The sequence below is a fragment of the Narcine bancroftii genome, chromosome 1 (genome assembly GCF_036971445.1).
Source record: "Narcine bancroftii isolate sNarBan1 chromosome 1, sNarBan1.hap1, whole genome shotgun sequence".
NCBI classification, from domain to species: domain Eukaryota; kingdom Metazoa; phylum Chordata; class Chondrichthyes; order Torpediniformes; family Narcinidae; genus Narcine; species Narcine bancroftii.
Window position 1 is genome coordinate 57276257 of NC_091469.1, and position 26998 is coordinate 57303254.

General features: G+C 38.5%; 1 protein-coding gene across 8 annotated transcripts in view; it reads right to left on the reverse strand.

Annotated features, from left to right (window-relative positions):
- Positions 1-26998, reverse strand: part of LOC138758530 (probable global transcription activator SNF2L2) — a 179236-nt gene that overhangs the window by 87025 nt on the left and 65213 nt on the right. For all 8 annotated transcript variants that reach the window (XM_069927575.1, XM_069927567.1, XM_069927585.1 and 5 more), the window contains 6 exons: positions 25970-26143; positions 17368-17535; positions 16423-16476; positions 15175-15305; positions 12621-12678; positions 3510-3613 (listed from right to left, as the gene is read on the reverse strand). In XM_069927575.1, the coding sequence (XP_069783676.1) occupies positions 3510-3613; positions 12621-12678; positions 15175-15305; positions 16423-16476; positions 17368-17535; positions 25970-26143 (689 nt within the window). The remainder of the gene's footprint in view (positions 1-3509; positions 3614-12620; positions 12679-15174; positions 15306-16422; positions 16477-17367; positions 17536-25969; positions 26144-26998) is intronic.

Consider the following 26998-nt stretch of genomic DNA (forward strand, 5'->3'; position numbering starts at 1 on the left):
TGTTATTGAGACTGCAGTCCTCCAATCTGAGAGTCTTCCATCATACTCCTTATTTAAACCTTGTAAACAGTTGTCAGACTCTGAGGATTTAGAGAATTACTCACTGCATAATTTTTAACATCTCACCTATCTGGGTGTCAAATGTGCATATAGCTCCCAGAACCATAGATTATTGCAGCACAGAAATAAGGCTTTTGACCCATCTAGTCTGTACCAAAATACTTTTCTACCTAGTCCCATCAACCTGCACCTGGAATTTAGTCCTCCCATCCATGTTCCTATCCAAATTTCTCTTAAATATTGAAAGTGAAATTTGCTTCTTCCATTTCTGCTCACCACCCTGAATGACTTTCCCCCTAATGTTTCCTTTAAATATTTCACCTTTCATGCTTCACCCAGGTACTCTCATTCTTGTCTCACCTAACCTCAGTGGATAAAGCCTGTCTATACCCCTCACAATTTTGTCTATATCAAATCACCCCTCATTCTCTGTGCTCCAGGGAATAAAGTCCTAACCTATTCAACTCTCCCTACAATTCAGATCAGGTCCCAGCGACATAATCAAATTTTCTTTGTATTCTTTCAATCTTATTTATATATTTCCTGTAAGTAGATAACCAAAACTGTATTCAATAGTCCAAATTTTGCTTCATCAATGTCTTACACAACTTCAATATAACATCTCAGTTCCTGTACTCAACACATTGATTTATGAAGGCCAATGCCCCAAAAGCTCAATTACTTGATTTACCTGTGACACCTCTTTAAAGGAATTGTGCATCTATGTTTCCAGATCCTGCAGTTTAAATGCACTCCGCAATGCCCTACCGGTAACTGGACAATTTCTACCCTGTTTTGTCCTCCCAAATTGCAACACCTCTTACTTGCGTGAATTAAATTCCATCTGAGATTTTGCAGCCCACATTTCCAGCTCGTTCAGATCTCACTGCATGCTTTGAAAGCCTTTGTTGCTGTCCACTACATCCCCAATCTTAGTGTCACCTGCAAAGTTGCTGATCTAATTTATCACATTATTATCTAAATCAACAATCTGGATGATAAACAACAATGGACTCAGCACCAATCTCTGAAGCACACCACTAGTCACAGGCCTCTACCACTCTCTGGCTTCTCCCACAAAGCAAATATCTAATCTATTTTACTATCCCATACAGGACACAACTGACCAAACCTTCTTTCCAAGCTTCAAGGCAGGAACTTGTCAAAGACCATGTAGACAACATCCACTACCTTTACTTCATCATCTTTCCGGTAACCTCCTTAAATTGGTTAGATGTGACCTACCACACACAAAGTTTTATTTAATATCCCTTATCAGTCACTGTCCATCCAAGTAATTGTATATCTGGTCTAGGGTGGCCATTTCAAACTTACCAAAATGGAGGACATGCAGGGTCAGCGTCAGAAAATCTCTCGGGGGTAGGGGAGGTGCCAGTTGGCACTGTGTGCACTGCAGTCATACTTCCCCCTCACTGCACGTACGCCAGACGGCATATCATGTGCACATCCCCCTCATCATACATGTGCATGAGAAGAAACATGACCACGCACGGTGTAGCGGCATCCGGGGGGGGGGTGGGGATTCAGACACGTAGTGTCCCATAATGGCGGCCGACCACACATTCCGGGGGCCTGCATGAAGCACTGGTCCCCCTCCACCTCGGGCATGAAGCCTGCGAACTGAGTAACACGTTGGAGGTGTCATGATGTCACTTCCAGTTTTGGGACGGCCGGACTAGAAATTACATACAAGTTGCTGGAAAGAGAATTAAACAGTTTTTCCTGCTCATCTCAACCTGAGCCAGGTGTTTTCTTCCGCAGCTCTGCTGTCAGTGGCACTACACACGCCGCATTTAAGTGCCTTTTCTGCTACTTAATTTGCCCTCCATTTGTGGGTATAGATCCTACACCCCCAAATGGAGGACAAATTAACCTCTGGCTCAAGGTGGTACCAGATGGAGGACAGAGAGCTCAAAAGCCAGACTGTCCAGCTTAAAACCAGACGTCTGGTCACCCTAATCTGGTCTCTTACAATACCTACAAATAAATTGCCCACAATTGATGTCAGGTTCACTGGCCTATAATTACACTAATTATTCTTGAGCCTTTCTGAAACAATATTAGCTTTCCTCCAATCCTCCAGCATCTTACTCATGGCTGAGAATGTTTTAAATAATTCTGCTAGGGCCTTTGCAATTTCTGCACAAGCCTCTCTCAAGGTTAGAGGGAATATATTGTCAGGCCCTGAGGATTTATCTACCATTATTTGCCTCAAGTGGTTGGTAGCACATCATCCTCTGTAATCTTATGGGGTCTATGACCTCACTGCCATGTTGCCTCAGTTCTATAGACTGTGTCTGTCTCCCAAGCAAATACAGATGCAAAAAAAATCAATTTAAGATTGCCCCTATCTCTTTTGGCTCCATGCTTAGATGACCACTCTGGCCTTCAACAAGTCCAATTTTGTCCCTTACTGTCCTTTTGCTCTTAATGTATCTGTAGAAGCCCATGGGATTTTCCTTCACCTTGTCTCCCAAAACCACCTTATGCCTTCTTTTAGCCTTCCTGAATTCCTTCTTAAGTATTTTCTTGCTTTTATTTTGACTCAAGTACCTCATTTATTCCTTGCTGCCCATGCTTTTTATGCACCTCCTTCTTTCTTGTAACCAGGGGCTCATTATCTCTAAAAAACCAAGGTTAGTCTTGCCTTTAATTCTGATAGGAACATACAAACTCTGCACTCAAAATTTCACCTTAGAAGGTCTCCCATTTACCAAGCACACCTTTGCTAGAAAACAACCTGTCCCAATCCACACATGCCAGACCTTTTCTGATATCTTCAAATTTGGCCTTTCTCCAATTAAGAATCTCAACCTGATGACCAAACTTATCCTTTTCTGTAATTATCTTGAAACTAGTGCCATTAGTCATTGAATCCTCTGGTTCACTTTCTAGAAGCAAAAACTGAAATAATCTGACAAAAATGTCTCAGCCTACAATATGAATATCTTTTCAGATGCTGATGGACTTGCTTAATTTAAGTTGGTAAAGGCAAGTTCTCCCTTTTGTACTGAGGATGTTTCAAAAGTACACCACCAGGTGCTGTCATGTTCCACAGTTTACTATCTCTATACCAATTATCTTTAGAAAAGATCAAAAATATTCAAGGGAGCTTAATATTGCGTTCCTTTTATTGACAGCTGTTGTTCATTTCCCATTTTGATTATGTAGATTTTTTGGTTGTTTTTACAAATTGCTTGCAACTTATTTTTTTCTCTCCTGAAAGATATCAAATGTCAGTAAATCTAGTACAAGCATAACTAAAGGACTTTATTTCTAACAACGCACCAACATAATGATCAGGAAATACAAATTGTGTACTTTCAGAAGTCATTAAAATGTGCAAACACTCCGCTAACAAAATGAAAATGCTCTACTAAAATGTCTTAAAATGCTCAACTATAAACCATAAAAATTTAAATACATACTCAATTATCTGCTTGGCAAAAAAGTCAGATACATCTTCAATGTTAGAAACAATAATTTTCTTTTCTTCATTATCAGGTGCAACTGGTGTTTCTTCATCCTCCTCCTAAAAGAAAAAAAACAATCTTATAAACAGGTATAGGTTAAACATGAAATTTTATACCACGAGAACCTGTGAAATGAGTTTAAAAAATCTAGAGAAATTAGGATAATTCAAATGAAATGGGCATAAGGAATTACTTCTCGTACACATATTCATCAAATAGATCGTTCTGTACATTTTTAATTAAAAATGATGAACAAAAATGGAAATTGATATATTTCTAGAATACATAAAAAAAGCATCCAATGGTGTCTGATGAAAAAAAGAACAGATGCTACACTAGCATTGATCTACCCAGAAATTCCTAATCTCATTCAGGAAATTTGGAAGAAAACCTAGTCAATTCTTCTACAATATTTGCTGCTGCTTACAGCTGGAAAGTACAATTCATTGATGAAACGACTAACACATCAAAAACATCCTTTTCTGCCTTGAACCTGTTCAATCACTTAATTCAAATGCACATCAAATGGAAATAGAAAGGGTAAAAAGCAAGTAAAATAATCAACAAGTTGTTCAGGAATTTTTGTAATTCATCTGGTACAGCTGGATAGCATTTGTTACCAAGGATCCACTTGTCTGTTATTGTCAGACATCAATTCATCAGAAAATAGGAGAAATTTTGCTGCAAATATACTGAAATGTTTTGCATGCAGTCTTCTCAGAAACCAGTAATGAGAGTAATCAAAAATCATGCCATTAATAGAGCTCAAAATGGAGTTTTAAATCTCAAAAATAAACATATTTTAACTTAGTATGAAAATGGTTTAAAAATTCTGAGAATAATTTACTTGTTATACTGATTATGTGTTACTCAGATTTTCTTAGATGTTTTAAGGGCTTAATCATATCACTGCTTCAGAGCTAGGTTAAATATTCAGAGACCATTATTAGTGGAAACTCATAATTGACATTAGTTTGCCTTGTGGAAAAGGTCAATTTTATGAATAAGCCAACTTCTAGATTTTTGTAAACCAGTGCAAAATATTCGATAAAAGTTGTTTTTTTATGCCCTTTGATCATGTGCAACAACTCTGAACTAAAGTAGTATATGAAAAATTAGGAAGGAAAGATCCATGCAATGATTGTCTTCATTTCCATAGTCTCATTTAACTTTGATATTTTTATGCGAAGGTTACTCTAATGCTGTACAATTTACATAGCACTGAAACAATTACCCTAATTCACAAAAAAAAACTTAACTATTCTTCAGTCCATACAGATGCTCCTCTACTTACGATGGTACGACTTACGGTTTTTGAAGTTACAATAGTTTAATAGGTAGAATCCTTTTTTCAAATTTTGAATTTTGATCTGTTCCTGCACATGTGATATGCAGTATGCTACTCTCTCACAATGCTGAGCTGATACTGTGTTGAAGCATTTTTTAAATTTTGTGTTTCCACCACCCATCATGTCTATGTTAATGGTGAGTACCCGTCCAACCCAACACTTGATGATTTTGCCCATCTGTAGGCTAAAGGAAGCGTTCTGAGCACGTTTAAGGTCGGTAGGCTATGATGTTCGGTAGGTGCCGTATTCTTTTACGATTTATTCCACTTACAATGGCTTTATCAGAACATCAGAATGTAACCCATCTTAAGTTGAGGAGCAGCTGTTACAGTCATTTGCAAAATGACCAACCTCACCCAAATCACTAGTAACAATATCCTTGTAACAGAGCTTAAGATTTACAAGTCTTGAGAGGTTTGGATGTAGTACAAAAACTTCCCTCCCTCTGAAGCATAGTCAGATTGTTTTTTTTTCCAAATAAAGCTACTGTAATAATATTCAAAAAGCACATTTTAAATTGTCTATTGGTAAACTGATGCAAATACCTACCAGTGTCATTCCCAAAGTCAAAAAGACCAAAAGCAGAGATACCCAATAAGCCAGCACATTTGATGGAAGACCTTCCATGACTTTCAACTTAACCACCAGAGAGTAACAGACACCTTGTCTTCTCTCAACATTCCAAAAAGCTCTTTCTTTGGTCAATGCTCTTGCTCACTCTTCCATTTCCCTCAACATCTCACACCACCTTCTTGCAATACGTATAATTTTACCTCCTCTATTTAGTTATCCGAAAATTCAAACATCTTTAAGAGTGAAGCTGCCTTTCAATTTAGTAGATAGCATGGTGCTCACAATGCAGTCTCATCTATATTTGGAAATTAATGCAGATTGAGAGACTCCTTTTTAGAACATCTCCATTTGTCAGTTGCCTCATTTCTTTGAGAATCAAGGTGATTGTTTCAATGCTATGTAAATTGTCAGTTGTTGGGTGACCTTTGCATAAAAAATCATAAAATAAGATTTGATGGAAATGAAGAACATCATTGCATGGATCTTTCCTTTATAATTTTTTATTTACCATTTCAAAAATGCACAGCATTTCCTTTTTCCAACAAAAATACACAATCTCACATATTTCATGTTCTCCAGTTCCCATGCACTCAATCAGCTTCATGTTCCCATGCACTTCATGTTCCCATGCACTTCATGTTCCCATGCACTTCATGTTCCCATGCACTCAATCATGTTCCCATGCACTTCATGTTCCCTTGCATTTCACGTTCCCAATCATGTTCCCATGCACTCAGTCAGCTTCATGTTCCCATGCACTCAATCATGTTCCCATGCACTTCATGTTCCCTTGCATTTCACGTTCCCAATCATGTTCCCATGCACTCAGTCAGCTTCATGTTCACTCAATCAGCTTCATGTACACAATCTCATGTTCTCCAGTTCCCATGCACTCAATCAGCTTCTCTTTATTCTCATGAAGCTACTTTGTGTCAATGTAACAACTATTCTCAGCTATATTTTACTATTTTTTGCTACCTGTTAACGAACTGTCAAACTATATTAGTATACAAATTCCAACTTCATGTGTGTTAAACTTGTTCCGATGTGGGATCTCATTCAAAACCACCTGAAATTTCAAATACAATACACCAAATCCACTAGCGAGTTATGTGTGTGAGGTAGGGAAGAATTAGATTATTGTGGAGTAGGCTCAAAACAACATTGGGGCCAAAGGGCCTGAATTGTGCAGTAATGTTTTATGTTCTAAATAATTTCTTGTATTCCTTCACTTGTATTGAACCCTTGGCTCTCTAGGTTTTCTGGAAAGATTTTTTTGTGTGAAGACAGAAACAAATTATTTGTTTAATTTGGAGACACAGAAGATTTCATATGCTGGAATTCAGACAAAAAAAATAGCAGTTTGTTTTTATGGTGTGACAGAGTATATAGAAATATTATTGGGAGATAAATTGGGAAAGGTTAGAGTAGGTACAAACAAACACTTTAAAACAGATCTTATTTGAAATACTGGAGAATTCATATCAGTGACTTTACAGAAACTTTGAAGAATGCCAATAGAGACTTAACAAGTTAATTGGACTGACGTTGTGGAATGAATAGACTATTGTCTTTAAAGCAACAACAGAGACATGATGGCTTTTCACAAGAGTGCTCAGAGAGGTCACTGATGGGTTCTTGTTTACCTAAAAACAACCGATGAACCAGAAGATGGACTCCTATTGCTTGATGGAGATCAGGTGGTTTTTGCAAGTAGAGGGAGAAAGCAGACTCTGACTGAGGGTCAGAGTGTGTGTGTGTGTGTGTGTGTGTGTGTGTGTGTGTGTGTGTGTGTGTGTGTGTGTGTGTGAGAGAGAGAGAGAGAGAGAGAGAGAGAGAGAGAGCTGTTACAAGCAGCAGAAACTTGATGGAAGGCTAGCTTGAAAGAAAGGTTATTACCTGGAGAACCCTGACTGGTCAGCCACAAACGAGCCTGCAGCTGACGTGGACTTTTTACCCCCTCCATAAATCTTCGTCCGCGAAGCCAAGCCAAAGAGACATTGAGTTGACTAATGTTGTTACCTCAGTTGTGGAAATCCTAGAAGAACAATCTCCTCTGCAAACCTACAAAGAACCTTCCTGAGCGGTAAACATTTACCTTTTGAGCACCAAAGCCTGGTGAACTTTATACATGTTAAATTCTCTGCACAGTATAAGAATTGCCTGCAACCAGTGAACTTGGAAGAATGAAAATTGAGATTAGACTGTGAACCGTATAACAATTACAGCACAGAAACAGGATAATTTGGCCCTTCTAGTCCACACTGATCCAAGTACCCTCCTCTAATCCCATCTACCAGCACCCTGCCCATATCTCTCCATCCCCCTCCCATCCAATATACTCATCCAACTCTTTCTTAAATGACAAAATTGACCCTGCCTCCACCACCTTTCCCGGAAGCCCATTCCACACAGTAACCACTCACTGAGTACAGAAGTTCCCCCTCATGTTACTCCTAAACCTTTGCCCGTCAACTCTCAACCCATGACCTTTTGTATCCATCTCCCCTACTCTCAATGAGAAAAGCCTTTCCACATCAACTCTATCTATCCCTCTCATTATCTTAAACACCTCTATCAAATCCCCTCTCAGCCTTCTACATTCCAAGGAATAAAGACTTAATTTTCTCAATCTTCCCTTGTATTCCAGATGCTGAAATCCCGACAACATTTTTGTAAATCTTCTCTGCACTCTCTCTATCTTGTAAATATCCTTCCTATAAATCAGTGACCAGAACTGCACACAGTACTCTAAATTTGGCCTCACCAATGCCTTGTACAGTTTCATCATTACTTCCCAACTCCTATATTCTATGCACTGATTTATATAGGCAAGCATACTAAAGGCCTTCTTCACCACCCTATCCACATGTGCTCCTACCTTCAGGGAACAATGCACTGTTATTCCTAGATCTTTCTGTTCCACTGCATTCTTCAATGCCCTCCCAATCCTCTCTTATGTCTTGCTTTGATTATTCTTTCCAAATTGAAGCACCTCACACTTATCAGCATTAAACTCCATCTGGCATCTTTCTGCCCACTCCTCTCAGCAGTTTAAATCCCTCTGCAATCCTTGAAAACCCTCTTCATCATCCACAATTCCCCTTATTTTAGTATCATCTGCATATTTACTAATCCAATTTACTGCCCCAACCTCCAGATCATTAATATATATGATAAACAGCAACGGTCCCAATACCGAACCCTGAGGTACACCGCTTGTCACCAGCCTCCATCCTGACAAATAATTATCTACTACTACTCTCTGGCACCTTCCTTCCAGCCACTGTTGAATCCATTTGACTATCTCCAAATTAATACCCAAGGACTTAGCCTTCCTAACTAACCTCCCATGCGGAACCTTGTCGAAGGTCTTACTGAAGTCCGTATAGACAACATCCACTGCTCTACACTCATCAATATTCCTAGTCACCTCTTCAAAAAATTCAACAAGATTTGTCAAACACGACCTTTCACACACAAATCCGTGATGAGTGTCCCTGATCAGACCTTGTCCCTCCATATATTTGTATACACTATCTCTAAGAACGCTTTCCATCAATTTACCTACCTAATTACTAGGCTTGCTCCTCGAACCCTTTTAAAACAAAGGAACCATATGCGCACACACCAATCCTCCGGCACTATATCTGTCTCTAATGACATTTGAAAAATCACTGCCAGAGCCTCCGCTATTTCCTTACTAACTTCTCTCAAGGTCCTGGGGAAAATCCTGTCAGGACCTGGAGACTTATCCTCCTTTATATGTTTCAAAAGCTCCAGTACTACCTCTTTCTTAAACACTATAGTCTCCATATATACCTCCTTTGCTTCCTTTACCCTGCACAGTTCAATATCCTTCTCCTCAGTAAATAGTGAGGAAAAGAAATTGTTCAAGACCTCCCCCATCTCTTTTGGCTCCACACACATTTGTCCTTTCTGATTCTCTATTGGACCAATTTTATCTCTCACTTTCCTTTTGCTATTAACATATTTGTAGAAACTCTTTGGATTTATTTTCACCCTGCTTGCTATAGCCACCTCCTACCTTCTTTTAGCTTTTCTAATTTCTTTAAGATTCTTTTTACATTCAATATAGTACCCAAACATCTCCTTTTTTCCATTTCTTATATTTATTGTAGTACTCCCTCTTTTTTTGAACCAAGTTTCCAATATCCCTTGAGAACCATGGCTCTCCCAAACTTTTGACCTGACCTTTCAACCTAACAGGTTTATAAAGATTTTGTACTCTTAAAACCTCTCCTTTAAAAGACCCTCCATTTCTCTATTACATCCTTCGCAGAAAACAAATTGTCCCAATCCACCCCTTGTAAATCCTTTTGCATCTCCTCAAACCTAGCTTTTCCCCACTCAAAAACTTCAACTCTGGGCCCAGACCTATCCTTTTCCATAATTACCTTGAAGCTAATGGCACTATGAACACTGGACCCGAAATGCTCCCCCACACATACCTGTCACCTGACCCATATCATTCCCCAACAATAAATCCAACACAGCTCACTCTCTAGTTGGTACCTCCACGTATTGATGTAAAAAGCTATCCTGCACACATTTTACAAACTCCAACCCATCCAGCCCTTTCACGGAATGGGTTTCCCAATCAATATTCGGAAAATTTAAATCCCCCCACAATCACTACCCTGTGCTTATTACAAATATCTGCTATCTCCCGACTAATTTGCTCCTCTAATTTGCGTTCCCCATTCGGTGGTCGATAATACACCCCTGTAATTGTAACTTCAATTTTCCCAATTCCACCCAAATAACCTCCCTGGACAAGCCTTCTATTCTATCACACCTAAGCAGCACTGTAATATTTTCTCTAAAAAGTAGTGCAACCCCACCCCCTCTTGCCCCTCCGGTTCTATCACACCTGAAGCAACTGAATCCAAGAATATTTAGTTGCCAGTCACATCCCTCCTGTAACCATGTTTCACTAATTGTTACCACGTCATACTTCCAAGTGTCAATCCGTACCTTCAGCTCATCCACCTTCCTTACAATGCTCCTAGCATTAAGAGATGCATTTTAGAGATTTCCCACTTTTTACTTCCTGTATGCCCCTATCTTTACCAACAGCTCTCTTATGATCTTTGCCCATCTTCGTATAGAGCATCTCCCTTTTCTATCACCTTCCTTTCCCTCCTCAAACACTGTCTACAAGCTTTCTCGGATTGCATTCTAACTTTCTCCTTGCTGTTCTCCTTCATTTGGTTCCCTCCCCCCAGCCATTCTAGTTTAAAGTCCTCTGAGTAACCCAAGCAAACGTCCCCACGAGAATCCTGGTCCCCCTTGGGTTCAAATGCAACCCGTCCTTTTTGTACAGGTCACACCTACCCCAAAAATGGTCCCAGAGATCCACAAACTTGAATCCCTGCCCTATGTTCCACCCCTTCAGCCACGTGCTCATCCTCCATCTCATTCTATTCCTGCTCTCACTGTTGTGTGGCACAGGCAGTAATCCCGAGATTACTCTCTTTGAGGTCCTTCTTTTTAACTCTCTACCTAACTCCCTGTACTCACTTTTCAGGAACTCTCCTCTATTCCTCCCTATGTCGTTGTTACCAAAGAACTTTTCTAAACTTATCACACACATTATCGCTTAGAATTAGAAGGGGGTTAAGTTAAGTAAGTTAATAATAATATATAAGCTAAAATTTGTTTCTATTTTCATGTTTAAAGATAATTAAAAGCAACTTTTGTTTAAGTTACCATTTGTCTTGGTGAATATCTATTGCTGCTGGGTTTTGGAGTCCTTTGGGCTCGTAGCAATGGTATTTGTTTAATTCTTCTGGTTTTTTTTAAAATTCACGATAACCAGTTCTCTTACCTGTAGGGGACTGAGGTTTGCCCAGTTAGTCTTTTCCATTTTACTTATTTAAAGAAACTTACTCTGCTTTGTGATTTTTTTACTTATTTACTTTTCTATTTTCTCTTTGAATTCAAGAATACTCCCCATTTCTTAAGCTTTTCATTTTTATTTCTGCTAACTTTAATTCTTTTCTTGAGCTATAGCTTTATTTTCTTTAGCTGGTTGGACCATTTTGCCTGATGCATTTTTGTGACTCAATAGATTTTTGTTAGAAATTATGTATATTACTTCCTTGTAGACTAGTTTGAAAAGCTCCTTTAATGTAGTTCTCCAGTCTATTACAGCCTGCTCGTCTCTCATTCTGTCAAGTTTGTAGTAAATCAATGTCATGTAAAATTCAATCACATTTGTGGTCACTCTTTGCAGGTTTTCTTCCACAGCAAAATTACTAATCTTTCCTGTTGCCTCAATACATGTTGATTGAGACATCTATCTCACACATTCCAGGAATTTATCCTCTATCAATTTGATTTTCTCAGTTTATCTATAGATAAGAGCTCTCCATGATTGCAGTATAACCCATTATACATAGCTGTAATTTCCTGATTTATACCATGCCTGAAATTATGACCACTATTTTGAAGACTCTTAAAACACATCAACATCTTTGTTCTTCCTCCTCCTTCTTAGCTCCACACAAACACAATTCTAATTCTGTGCTTAGATTTGATGCTTTCCCTTATTAACAATGCTCCCTAATCATTTATTTTTTTTCCCCTTGTCTTTCCTATCTGGAAGGAATATTCATTTATTAGTTTTGGTCACCTTGCAGCCAAGTTTCTATATGTTGCCGTCACAGAGCTTTCAAATTTGGCCTTTAAATAATTTTCTGTATTTTGATCTATTTGTAGTTTGGCTTTGTTTCTGTTGTCTACTTATTTGATTACACCATTATTTCCAGCTTTGTTTCTCTCCCTCCTGATTTTCCTTGCAAACTGTTAAGCTTTCCCCAAAGGTTATTGTAACTACTGATCACCTCAGAAGGATACTGCTCCTGGTCTCATCTGTACAGAACCCATCTGCCCCAGAAACAGTCTCAGAAATCTAATGCCCTAAATTCTAGCCACACATTAATTTGCTCTAGCCTCCTATTTTTGTTCTTGTTAGCATTTGACACTGGGATTCAAAAGTAAACAATCACTTTAGAACATACAAGGGCCCCATTCCCCAATAAAGAAAAAAAAAAAGAAGATGTAATGGTAGGAACTGTAAAAGACAAGAAGGCTCTAATATGCCTCCAAAATCACAAACCTCCTCTTCATATTCTGATCCACTCTCTTCACTGTCTGATCGTGGAGCTACTTCATACCTGCAAACAAAAATCAGCAAATGAAAATGCTAAAAATAGTGCAAAAATGTATGATAAAATAATCTACAATCATTTAATGAAAATGAACATTTTAGTCTTAACTGTAAAGTGAAAAAAAAAACTAAAACTTGAGATGAGCACATACCTATTTCTATTCTTTGTCAAAAAATGCAATTCGTTGGTATGGGACTTCCATACCAGTTAGATAATTCAAGTATAACTATAGTAAATAGCAGAAACCCTCAACAGGTCTTGCAGTATCAATAAAAGCAGTTTACATTTAACATAATGAAAAGCCCAAAATGTTAACTATTTTACTCTCTACAGATGCTGCATAATCTATGTATTTCCACTGTATACATTTTTTTATTTCTGATTCCCAGCAGTTTATTTTTTGCTTGAGAAACAATTCATCAAATACCTTATCTGACTTTCACCACTTAACTTATGATCTCCCCCCATCCCTGGTAATTTTGGATATGGATATGAAAATAATTGTGGGACATTCTTTCCCAGAAGGCTAATGTCTGACTGTTCCTCATAGGGAATTCATCTGAAATAATCAAATCCAGTTGACTCTATCTGCATGCATCGACAGGTCAATTAGTCATCAATTATATCTACGTTTGGCTGTTGTTCAGAGTAATCCATTGTTAAAACTTGCAAATATAAAATGTTTTTGCAGTTAAAAAGTACAACAACAAAAAATTGGTGGTGCTGCCGAAAAGGCAACATAGCCGCTGGTGCAGATAGGGGAGAGCTGAGACACAGCACTGGTCCAAAGGTTTCAACTGCCCGATCCCAATGTTGGCAGCTCTGTATAGTTGCAAAATGGCCTGTTCAAGGACCCGACAGCATTTGTAAGAAAAATGCTGTAACCATGGGGTCTGTGCCCAAGATGGGTTCGGCAGCAGCCACGAGGGGATTCAGACTACGGAGAAGCAGTTGACCAGCAGTGGGCATCAGAAATAGGGAGACTATCCTACCCTTAGAGAAGAAGCATGGAGATAACCTTGCAAGACAGCACTGCAGCAGACCAGCGAGATGTTCAGAAGCTGAAGGACTCTACAGGACGGCGACCATAGTAGAACAGTGAGGCACTCAGTGGCTGAAGGACCTATACAGGTTGCAGGTGACCCACACAGGCTGCTGGACACTGGCTCATGAGAACTAGGTATTGGATCCAGGATTCGATGGCAAGAAGGGCTCCCAAAGGGCCTCGGGTACTGAAGGCTTTCTGACTGTGTCAGAGGTTTGGATCTGGAGTCTGGTTGCTGATGGATCAAACAGAAGTGTGTGCAATTGCAGAGGCTGCAGGAGTACTGGAGGCAAATCAACAAATACTCGGTGTCTCTGGAAGGACATTGAGTTAGGGGCACCAGGCAATGTTCATGGCAACTCTTTCTTTGCTTTACAGCAGACAAAAATTATATCATGCATATTACATTTTTTATGTATTAATAAAAGTAATCTTGAACAACAGAGAAGAGGAATGTCATAGATGATAAATGACAGAATATAATTTTACATGATAGAAATTCCTTACACTAGACAAGGTAAGTTTGAGTGTTTTTTCCCCCCAAAATCAAGCTCTATAGCTGACTATCCCCAATAATGACCTAGGTTAGTGTACCATCCCCAGTCAATGCTTGCCTTGCCTATTGCACTGCATTGGCATCACTTCAAATCTTCACATATATTTAATGAAGTTTAACGGGTGCAAAAAGCTTGAGTGCTTTTCCCAGCCATTCCATCTTTGCTTTAAGAAAGTGCAATTGGATGTTTTTTCATTTTATACAGTAACTTGAAAGTCACATTTTCACTGGGGAAAAAAAAGTGAAACTAGATTTTTGGCTGCCTATCAGGAAGGTTTCGTGCCCAAAAATGAATATATTGAAATTTAGATAGATATATAAATTGGCAACTTTGATCAACATGTTATCAAAAACCCTCTTTCTCCTTAAAAAAAATGCAATGACTGTCTTATCCCTACACTACAAATTACCTGCGTGAATATCATTTGTGATTTTTCTCATTTAGCCATTTTATTCATATCCTTTATCCTACCTTATGTAAATTAAAGACATTAAGATTCAAAAACACAACTTCTGTGCTTCTTTTATCAGTGCACTTCATTACCTTATCAGAAAACTTAAATATGTAATGCTTGACATCCTTCACATAGTTGCTTTTCTTTTGAAAGCATTCTTTCTAACAGGATACTCATTTTTGCCAATTTACTCTACTGTGAATATTAGGCTAAATGCTTCATAGTAAAGTTACCACATTTGGCTGCTTGCATTTCTTTGAAATTACTTTCATATTAAAGGACCCTACTCAGAATCTCCATTATTTTGTCTCAGACTATTTTTAACTTTGTAGAATTGATAACTGGACTCTCTGGAATTTCTCTCTTCAGTACCACTTCTCTTTCTTTTAACAGCATTCAATTTTTTTCATTTCTAATATACCAAATGTAAACATGATAATACTTACCCAGGATTCATTTCCAACCAAGCATCCAACTGGACAGCTTTTGGAGCTTCAGGTCCTTGCAGAACTTTGCCAGTTTCAACATGGATTACTTTGACTGGCAAATCACTCATCTGGCTGCTTTCATCCAAAAGCTTGAAGAAATATATAACAGGTTTATGGATTGAATTCATAATTTAGAGAAGCAAGGTCTATTAAGTTGATGTAAAAGAAAAATGATCACACAATTTATAAATATCTATTTTTGAGTATGGAGAGAAAATAGAGATGGATTAAGCACACAAATAACTAACTAATCAAAATGCATTATATATCAATAAACAAACCCTCAAAAAGGAAAAGATTAAAATTCTTGTCACTGGCCCAAGTCGCATAGTGGAAACTTCCTAAGTAAGTTAACTGTAGAATTATGAACCATTTTGGGTATGAAACACCATAAATGTCTAAACTTGTCAATTTCATTAACAGAATGACTGTTGTGGAAAATCTTTCAGTGATGCGGCTAAAGGTTTTAGATGGCGTCAATTTCAATGGCCTCAAAACAGGATTCAGGTCCAATTTTCAATTCTCACATTTCATCCAGTACAGTTTAAGTCATTAACCTATTTAATGCATTTGAAATATCCAAACTTTCATTTCTTGTTTCAGACATTTTAAACATTTTCTGCAAGGGAAAAGATGGAACAAATTGGCCAGGAATCAAATGAACACAAAATTCTAGCAAATAAGCCATCCATCTCAGCACAAATGTCAAGATTATTTTTTTGGCTTGCTGCATGTTGTCAGAACTTAAATCTGAACGTCTTCACCGAAGAAGAATTTATTTGGCTTTTAGGAAATTACACGTCAATTTTCTCCATATCCTCTTGGTAAACACAATTCCTCTATTGACCAATCTACAATGCCCCACTACAATTCTGGGGAGATGAGAGGAGTTGAGGACAACATATACAGTAGTTCCCAATTTCCCCAAAGTGAGCACATTATGAAATTATTCCATTATTAAAATTCAATTTCCAATGTTCTGTTTCAGTCAGGAGCATTATTTTGTTTACACCATCAATTTCTCACTGAGATTTAAGTAGGCAGTAATTCAATCACTTAGGTAATCATTTCAATTTTTTTCTTCTTGCTACAAACATATCAAGAATAATTATTGAGTGCCCAAATAAAATTTTGCTCCATAACTACAATTACACTCGTGGACACAAGAACTTATTTTAAAAAGTTTGTGATGCAATGACAACTCACTTCGCCATCTGGAGCGAGGCTGGAACTCGTTCCTTCGACAGGTTCCTCTGTTTTCTGTTGGTTTTAAAATGGATTGAAATATTATTGTTACCACCAAGATAAATTGTTTAAATACGAGTACTGAGAATTATTTCTGAGGAAATTAAGAAAGGACTCCTAGAACAATAGAAAATCCTCAAATAATGTTATTGTACCTTTATATCTGGAGACACAGGTGCACCTTTAATTAAATATCTCATTCAAAAGACATATCAGATTGTGCTAAAACATCTGGAAAGATGCCTGAAATTGCGAAGTTCAACAGAAAGGCAAGAATGCTATTCATGCATCAAAGCTGGCAACATTTTAACAGGATAAATGCCCCTAACCTCTAAAATATTAAATGGGTTCAACTGTGGTAGTATATTATTCTTTTCCCACATCAAATAAACTACCAATGTACATTGCCTACTTATAGAAAGATACTGAAAAAATGTATCCAAGATAAATGTGCTGGAGAAACTCACGACACACATCTACAGAAAGTAAAGGGTAACCAACATATCTGGCTTGAGCCCTTCGTCAAGGTATGATCAAAAAAACAGGCATGTGACAGAATATTTTTAAAAAAGGGAGGGAGAAAGGGGCAGGGGAGGAGCACAGTGAACATGTTCTCCTCCTTCTGCCACTTTATCTCTGAGAAAATGGAAAGGGTAAAGCTGGTGAGGGTGGGGTAAGAGGAGGAGGTGAAAGGATAATTGATGCACCTAAAACAAGTCAAAATTCAGCCTCTACAATCTAGAAATGTAGGTGAACATATCTTAACCATTCATACTCTAAGCAAAAAAAGGAAAAATAAAACAGTTTAAAATAACTCTTAACAAGACAATGTACAATAGGCCAACACAAAAATCAAAAACCAGGATTCAGAACACTCAAACCAGAAATAATAAACATTTCACAAACCTTCTTTCTCTTTTTCTTCTTCTTTTCCTTAGCAGCTTGGGCAGCTTTATGTTCATAGACTAGTTTAGTAAGGCTTGCAACATACTCATCTGTTTGTTGAAGCAGATATGCCAGGCGTTTATCCTTTTTCTGATCAATTAGTTTACGATAACCTTCTTCATCTTCTGCCTGTTTTTAGAAATTTCAAAATCAACTTTAAATTGACTTTATATATATATTCTATTTAAAGCATAAAATTGGGTCTTTTTATGTTCCATTTGAAACTCTTCCCAATCTTTGCCATTCAACTCCATTAATGCATCAATCATTTCCATCATTTTTACGAATTCCTTCAAGTACAATTATGCCGTAACTACATTTTCTGTGGAAGGTCCCCAATTTAATCTGCCTTTATTATTCATGAAATAACCACTGGATGTATGGATCACTATCTTACATTCATAGCACAAGTTGGAAAATCATTCCAGTAAAGTTTTGAATCTTTACCAGTGCATCAATATACTATTTATACTAAAACTCTGAAAATGCATAATCTGTCTGTTCATAAATTCAGAAAGGTCCAACATCTGGGTCATTAGAATCCAACCTCTCTTCCATTCACTGGGGGTCCAGTTCTTGCACATTCTTTAAACTCAGGAAGCAATGTTCACTAAATCCTTTGAAACCTACCACAATCACATGGAATTTTAATCTACTGCCTGACTCCTAAAAAAGCGACCAAAAAAAAGGGAAAATCACATTGCTTCACACCAAAATCCTATGCATGCAGGATTCCAGAGTTTTATGAAATAATTACATTAGAATTTCCAGGTGAGGTCTAAACAAGAGCCTGGGAATATCGCAACTTATATTTTTAATTCTAACCTTCTAAAAAAAAACTGCCATTGGTTTATTTACATTTTATGGTTTTATAATTCTATTACAATTCTTGTAAGTTCAAAGTTCAGATTTATTGTCAAAGTACAGACATGACATTACATACAATTCTGAAATTTATTTCTGACAGGCCTGACAGAATTTCTACTTGTCAGTAGTGCAAAAAACTACTCAAGATAATGGATACAAAAGAGAGAAACACAAAGAAATATACACAAACTGACATAGCATTAAAGAAAAAAATAAATGCAAGTACATAATTTTTTTATCCAAAACCTTTGGGACCAGACATTTTTCAGAATTCAGAATTTTTCAGTTAAGTAATTGCGCTGATTTCAGATTTGCTCAGAACAAAGACAGACTCCAACTAGAAGCAGGGCATGGCAGGCATGGCATGTGACCCGGGGCGTGATTTGAAGGCGGGGGGTGTGACTTTAGGGGGGATTGACTTGAAGGGTGGCAGCGGCAGCTGCCCACCTTGCACTCGAGAATGCTGCCCGGACATACAAGGAATGCTCACCCCGCTGTGTAGACTTGTCGTCCTTCCTTCTCTTAGCATTAACTGTCAATTATACAACGCCAAATACAACATTGCAGCCACCAATGCCAACTCTTGCAAGACCTCCTTGCCGCCGTTTATTTTGACGCATTGGCCAGCCCTGCCATATGCACTTTTTGCATAGATATGCCCCTGACTAGAAGGGTCTCTGAATGGGTGTGGAGGGGTTTGCAGCTGATAAATGAGGTGAGATAAAGATAGATCATAAAATTAATAGCAGTAAGACAAGGTACTGGATGTGGGTGGGTTGTGTCCGGTCACGTTTGGCGCCAAACACGAACTATGGCGTGCAGATGATATCTATGTAAAAATGTTCAATTTTCAGGGGTTTTGGTTTTCAGAACTTTGGATAAAAGATAAATAGTGTGCAAAGTAAAGAGTCCTCAAATGAGTCTCTGATTGAGTTTGTTGGAGGAATCTGATGGTTGAGGGGTAGCAGCTTTTCCTGAACCTGGTGGTCTTGTAGCACCTATACTTCTTTCTAGATGGCAACAGAGAGAACAGAGCATGTGGTGTGGATTGCTGATTCTCTCCGACAGCAGTGTTCCATGCAGATTTTCTCAATGGTGGGGAAAGTTTTGCCTATGATGTACTGGACTGTGCCCACTACCTTTTGCAGGGCTTTCAGCTCAGAGGTATTGGTGTCCCCATGCTAGGCCATGATGCAGCCAGTCAGCATACTTTTCACTACACATCTGTGGAAGTTTGCCAAGGCTTTTGATGCCATACTAAATCTTCTAAACCCCCAAGGAAGTAGAGGCATTGACATGCTTTCTTTATGATGACACGTGTGTGACAAGTCCAAGAAACGTCCTCAGAGATAGAAATTCCCACAAATTTAAATTTTATTATCCTCTCCATCTCTGATTCCCACCCCCCCCCCCCCTCCACCCCCAAATGTCACTGGACCATACACCTCTGGTTTTCCTTCCCTAAAGTCCACAATCAGCTCCTTTGCTTTGATGACATTGAGTGCAAGGTTGTAGCTAGTAAACCAGCCAAGTTTTCAAACTCCCTCCTGTATGCTGGCTCATCACCCTTTTTTATACAGCCCACTACTGAACTGTCAGCATATTTGTAGATGGTGTTGATGTCTTAATAGGCCACACAATCATAGGTGTAAAAAGAGTAGAGCAACGAGCTAAGAATGCAACCCTATTGTGCTCCAGTACTGATGGAAATTGTGGAGGAGATGTTCATATATTGTGGTCTGGAGGTGAGGAATATTGAGTCCCAGGTCTTGCAGTTCACTGATCAGTTTTGAGGGGATGATGGTATTGAATGCAGAACTGTAGTTGATAAAGAGCATCCTGATGTATGCATCTTTGCTGTCCAAGTGTACCAAGGCTTTGTGAGATGGCATCTGCCCTACAACTGTTACTGTGGTTGGCAAATTGAACCATGTTGTGGCTCAGACAGGAGCTGATATGCTTCACCACCAGCCTCTCAAAACACTTCCTCACTGCGGATGCGAGTGCTACTGGTTGGTAGTTATTTAGGCAAGTTACCACACACTTCTTGAGCACAATAACAACTGAGGCCTGTTTGAAATTGATAGGTACCACACCCTGCTGGAGTGGGACATTGAAGACATCCATGAATATATTGTCAAGTCAGTCATCATAGATTTTCAGTACTCGACTGGATGCTTTCCATGGATTCACTCTTCTGAAGACAGACTGCACATCATCTTTGGATATCAACAGGAGAAGATGATCAGGAAAAATGGGGATGCAGTGGTCCTTCCTTGTTCTGGGGGTAAAATTGGGCATAGATGGCATTGAGTTCATCTCGGAGAGAAGCTTCGCTGTCTCCTACTGCGCCAGATTTGGGATTTGTAGCAGGCTATGTCATTTATTCCCTGCCACAGCTGTCGGCTATCCTTCGTTGTTTCCATTCTCGTCTGGAGTCACTACTTTGCCCGGAAGATGGCTTTTCATAGGTCATGCCTACTGCTTGTATTGTGTTCTGGATCTCCGGATTTAAATGCCTGTGATTTGGCATTCAGCAGTTTCAGAAATTTCATTGTTCATCCAGGGCTTATGGTTGGGGAAAACACTGATTTGTAGAGGACATACATCTACAGCTGTTTCGATAAAGTCTCTAATGACACTGGTGTATTCATTCAGATCCTTAGCTGCATTTTTGAAAACTGCCTAATTCACTGACTCAAGGACTCACCATTCTTAAGCCTCCCGTGATCACTTTCTGGCTGTCCTAATCTCTGGAGCCTATCTTTTTAGGGTCTGTCTATATGAAGGCAGAGGGAGCACAGCCAGGTGATGCGACTTGGCAAAATGCAGTCTCAAGAAAGAATGGTAAACCTTCATTATCTTGATGCAGCATTAATCAAGTGTGCTGGAACCTCTGGTACAGCAGGTTACATGCTGGTGACAACTGGTCAGATTTTTCTTAAGACAGGCCTCATTAAAGAAACCACTGATGATTTGTCATGTATCGGAGTGGGCATCTCTTGCTTACTGACCTCTTCATGTAGTTCCCTAAGTGCCCGTTTGGATTCAGCATCAGGAGAATTATAAATTCTAGTGAGAATCATGACAAAAAGTCTCAGGGTAGATAGAAGGGTCTGTGTTTAATTGAGATTTGCTCTAAGGCAGTGGAGCAGGAGGATGACATGACCCCAACACCACACACCAACCGATATTAACTAAAAAGCATACACCATCCTCTCTCTTTGCCAGAAATCAGAGTTAGTGAATAGTAAAACCCCCTAGTTGGATTGTGGCATCTGGTGTGTTCCCTGTTTGCCAGGTCTCACCTGTCTCTGAAAAAGCAGCCTTGCCCTGAGATCATCAATTTTATTTTCTAAATACAGTACTGAATATTTGCTGACAATCTAGAATGAATAGCTAACTATTCTTCATACACAGAATACCATCTATGTAATCTATATAATCTGACACTATATATTCTGATGAGGAAAGAATGCAGATAGCCTTTAAAATATTCAAAAATGTTGGACAAAATGTTCCCTGTCTGTGTCCATCCCCCCCCCCCCCCCCACAAAATAATGTATTAGTTATAGAAAGGGAAGAGCAATCTCAGTAGCCTAAAGCATTCCAGACCTCAGCAAAGTGGACTGAGCTGCGACAGGGCTTTTGGTGGCAAACAGAGGCAGGGCATTCCCAAAATTATCCTCTTGGGTATTTTAATCTCACTTCAGCCCCTTAGCTCATTGTGAAAGGACAATGAATTTTTTTAAAGTGACAATGAGACTTAAAAAAACCCTATTAAAGTGAAATAAAATTCTAAAAAGCAGACATCCCTTAATAATTAAAACCATTAAACTAAAGCAAAATAATCCTCAGCTTTATCTTTTCAATTGAATAACCATTTTAAAATGAATTCTGAGATCCATCAGCAGAACCTCAATGGTGAAGCAAATAGAGATATTTAGCCCATCTATTCTGCGTGGCACAAGCTTCCACGTTAAAAGTGCTCATATGGAAGTCTAAGAATGGCTTGAATTTAAATACCTGTATGCTAGCTATCCTGTTCACTTGCTCTTGTCTACTCATTGTTACTTCTTCAAAAAATTCAGTAAGATTGATCAAATGGATTTTTTCTTTTAAGTTCAATGAGGACTATTATATGAGGACAATTATATGCAGGCAAATATGTCAATAGTTGGAACAAGCCAAAACCAGTCTGCAAAATCCATTTGTGTGTTGAACACATGCATACCCAACATATACTGGAAAGGCAAAATTCTTTTTAAAGTATGGATTGTAAATAGTATTTTTTTGGTGGCAAGGCATGGAAAGACCTAATGCAATCACTTGGCAAGCCAAAACTACATCAAGCCACAAATGGTTAGGGTGGTGGAAAATGTGCAAAATGTGCAAAACCACATCAAAGTTTGTCAAATATCACTTAAAAAATACACATCTGATCAAAACTCTCAGGAACACATAAAGATTAAAAATCTTCAAAGATTTTAACATTCAAAAACAAAATCAAATGTTTTCTTGGTACCCACATTAAGCTAATTGACTAGTTTCCTGGACTTTCCCTTTCTTACTTTACATAATAAAGTCACAAGAGTGTGCCTTGTATCACAAAGCTCAGTGTCTTGAAAGTTTCAGTTTAAATTTGACTTATAATTGTACAAATGCAGAGGTTCCCAAATTGGTCAGTGTTTGTGACACAGATGCAAGAGGCAGAACATCATGAGATTCTAATGACAATTTAAAATTTGGATTCATTAGAAACTACATTTGAGAGAGGAATTAAAAATTAAATGTCGTGAAGATATACTTAAGATTAAAAAGCTCAAATGCACATAGATGAATCCACGATCTAAAAGCTGGCATCTCATTGACTATGTCTTCACCCGATGTTCGTATCACTAGAGTCACGCATGAAGCTAAGTGCTCAACTGATTATCGGTCGGATCTATGTTTATCGATCAAACCACCACACAGACTGATTGCTGCCAAACCACCCAAAAAGCTGAATACCATCAAATAGATGCCTTGAAATCCTCCATGGAAACTGCACTAAGCAGAAAGATGCATCAATCCTGATTATCTACAAGATCAGGGGAGACAAGAAAGATTGCAACAATTATCGTGGCATCTCTCTTCTGTCAGTTGTGGGAAAATGTCTCGCGAAGATCATCCTTAGACATTTAGTGTCCAATATCAATGACACATCCTTCCAGAAAGCCAGTGTAGTTTTCAAACAGGCCATAGTACAGTTGATCTTCTCAATGAGGCAGCTCCAAGAGAATCGTGTTCAGCAGCAGAAAAGTCTCTATGTCACATTTGCTGGTTTAACCAAAGTGTTTGACGCTGTCGGTAGAGATGCCTGTGGAAACTCTTAGCAAAATTCGGTTTCCCCCCACACCTAACCAACATCATCGGTCAGTTCTACGAAGGTATGGAAGGCCGCATCAATATGTGTGGTTAGTTGTCAGACCCATTTCAAATCAGCAGCAGCGTAAAATAGAGTTGTTTTGGCTCCTACTCTGTTTGGATTATTCTTTACTGCTGTTCTTCAGGATGCCACATTGGGCCTGAAGTTAGGGGTCTTCCTACAAACGAGGGCTGATGGTGGGCTCCTCAATCTTGCAAGACTGTGCATTGGTTGCCCACTCTCTCCAAGACTTACAGACCACCAGTTACTTTGCCAATGCTGCCAAGAGCTATGGATTGACAATAAGCCTTAAAAAGACAGAAGTTTTGTACCAACCGGCTCTAGGCTCAAGCAATGAGGAACCAACTGTCCTCATTGAAGACACTCGTCTCAATGCTGCCAACAAGTTTTGCTATAGATTGTGTCAAAAACCAGAAAGTCCTGCTTTGCCTTTGATCAGCTGACAGATAGAATTTGGTCACAGAACATCAGATTGACCACTGAGTGCAAGGTGTGTAGGACTGTTGTCCTATCAGCCTTGCTATATGGATGCGAGACATGGTGTTCATATCAGTCACTTACATCAGCTTGACCAACTGCAACAGTGTCACCTACATCCCCTGATGAAGATCACCTGGTGAGACAAGGTCTCCACTAACGAGGTCCTTTCTCGAGACAGAATGCCAGCAGTTTCAACCTTGGTGATGTCAGCCCAACTGTGCTGGGCAGGACCTGTTGTCAATAAATTCCTGATGGAAGACTGCCCAAGGACATCCTGTATGGCCAACTGTCCAGTGGTACCCAAAAACGAAGAGGCCAGTGACTATGGTACAATGATGTTCTACGCAGGATCATCAAGAATGCTGACATTGCCCTAGCAGTGCCTGTCAAGGATCAGCCTGTACAGCCACTCCAGGACACATATATCAAACTCCATAAACTGACTGAAAGGAACCATCATCATCTTATGGGATGGAGAGCCACAGGAGAAGATTAAAAAAGAGCTTACTTAGATTTTTCTGAATATAACTAATTATGGAACAAAAATGATTTCAGTCTGCACCTTTACTGGTTAAAATCCATATTATATTTAACCATATAACGTTTTACAATGCAGAAACAGGCCATGTCGGCCCTTCGAGTCCACACCGGTTCACTTGAACAACATCTCTAGCTCAACCCTCCCGCTCTCTGCCCCTAACCCTCCAACCCCCTCACCTCCATGTCCACATCCAATCTTCTCTTAAATTATAGAATGAACCCTGCTGCAATTATCTCTTTTGGAAGATCATTCCATTCTGCCCCCACTCGCTGAGTGAAAAAGCATCCTCTAATATTTCTCCTAAAGTTTTGCCCCCTTACCCATAACTCATGCCCTCTTGTTCCAACCTCCCTTGCCCTCAGGGGAAAGAGTCTGTTTATGTTTAATTCATATTGATGAGTCTCTTGCTTTAATAAATGTTTCTACTTGTTTGCAATATTTTACATAGGAAAAAAATCAATGAGATCCTTATTATACGAGCTCAAATAATTCAAAATAAAAAGATCAAAGATGAAGAACTTTGCCTCAAAAAGAAGTGATGCAAGTTGACTGCAAAAAAAATTCTGAATGCAAAGCTGTATAAATGCTTATATAAAAATCTATCTTGCATTAGAAATTCAGCTGCAAAAATTCCTCCAAGTTTTCAAAATAACTACTATGGTATACAAAAGCAGAAATAAAATTGATATTTCTAAAGTAATCAATTGATACAGATTTAAGTCATTTAAGCCTTTGAAAATTCAAATTCGAGGGCTCCATGCAAAAATGTTTGTCCTTGTTTACACCTTATGTAAAATTTATGTCTCCAATTCAGAATCATAAAAAAATCAACAAAACTGGATTTATACATCTCTAATGAGACTGGAGCCAAATTAGGCAGTGGAAAGACAAGGTAGGTTCACAAACACTGAACTCTCAGCAAATAAATTATAATTCCAGTGCATCATTTCAAACATTTAAATCTAGATTTTCAACTGGTCTGATGAACACATCTTCTAATCAAACATTCCATTCTTTACTTTAAAAAAAACATGAATGCTGGCAAAAGTACATTAAATGAAAAAAAAAATGAATCAGAATTACTGCCAATCATCTCATCACAGAAAACATCAGTTCTTCGTGGTACTTTAAAATTGGTAACTCCCAAGTTACTTTTTGTGCATATGTTTATTTCACACATTTATTAAGAGCAGCAGAAGAACATTTAGTGTAAAAATAATACAACTAAAAAAAATATTCCAAATTACCATTAGCCTCCTCATTCTCTCTTTCTCAATCCTTTCCGTTTCTTTTTTCTGCTCACGCTCTGTGTTGGCATGCCAAGTGCCAATAGCTCTGGAAAGTTTCTGAATTTTCCCAGTTACTGAACGATGATATTCCTTGAAGTCTTTTGCATGCTGCAATATGCTGTTGAGATATTCCTAAAACAGATATCATCAATAAAAAATCAGAAGATTGAGGCATAAAGGTAATTGAACAAAACAAGCAGTGAAATGCCACCAGCATCACACAAGAAAGACCTACTGAAGGATATTTCATGCTTCTGAAAAAGAACACAAAGGTTTGTCAATACTCCCTGCTCTTCCATAGTACACTATTATTTTAATGACCAACCCAACTGGAAGGCAAAACTTACTTTTAAATGCAACATACAAGGGAAGAAAAAAAATCAGCACCAAAACACAAAAAGAATATCTAGAACCAGAAACATAACACGCAGATGTAGATCTTTAAGCCATTCTACCATTTTTTTTAAATGTCATGGCTGATGGAACTAACTTCCTCTGCATTCCCACCTCATCACAGTTGCCCTTCATCCAGTCACTACTTCAACTGCGTTTGAAGAGCTTCCAAAACTTCACAAGCTCTGCATAAAAAATTTGCCTCGTGACACCTTTATTCTTAAGCAATGACCCTCCCCAGCTCTAGATTCCCATAGGAGGAAATATTCACTTCTTCTTCTGCATGTTTAAAGCAGAGGTTGATAGGTTCTTGATTAGTAAGGGTCTCAAATGTTATGGAGGAAAAATACATCAGCCATAATTTGAATGCAGAATTGACCTGATGAGGTGAAACTGATGGTTTTATGTTAGAATGTGGACGAAGCTAAATAATCAAGGATGTGCTCAAAGATATTTTCCAAAAAATAATGCAACATCCCCACCAAATTTTGGAAAACCTAGTGTCATATGTGTTCAAAGTGAAGAAACAGACATTCAGGATTGTTCCGAGAAACTAGAGTACCCTGCATAAGTGGCAAATGGAATGCACTATCT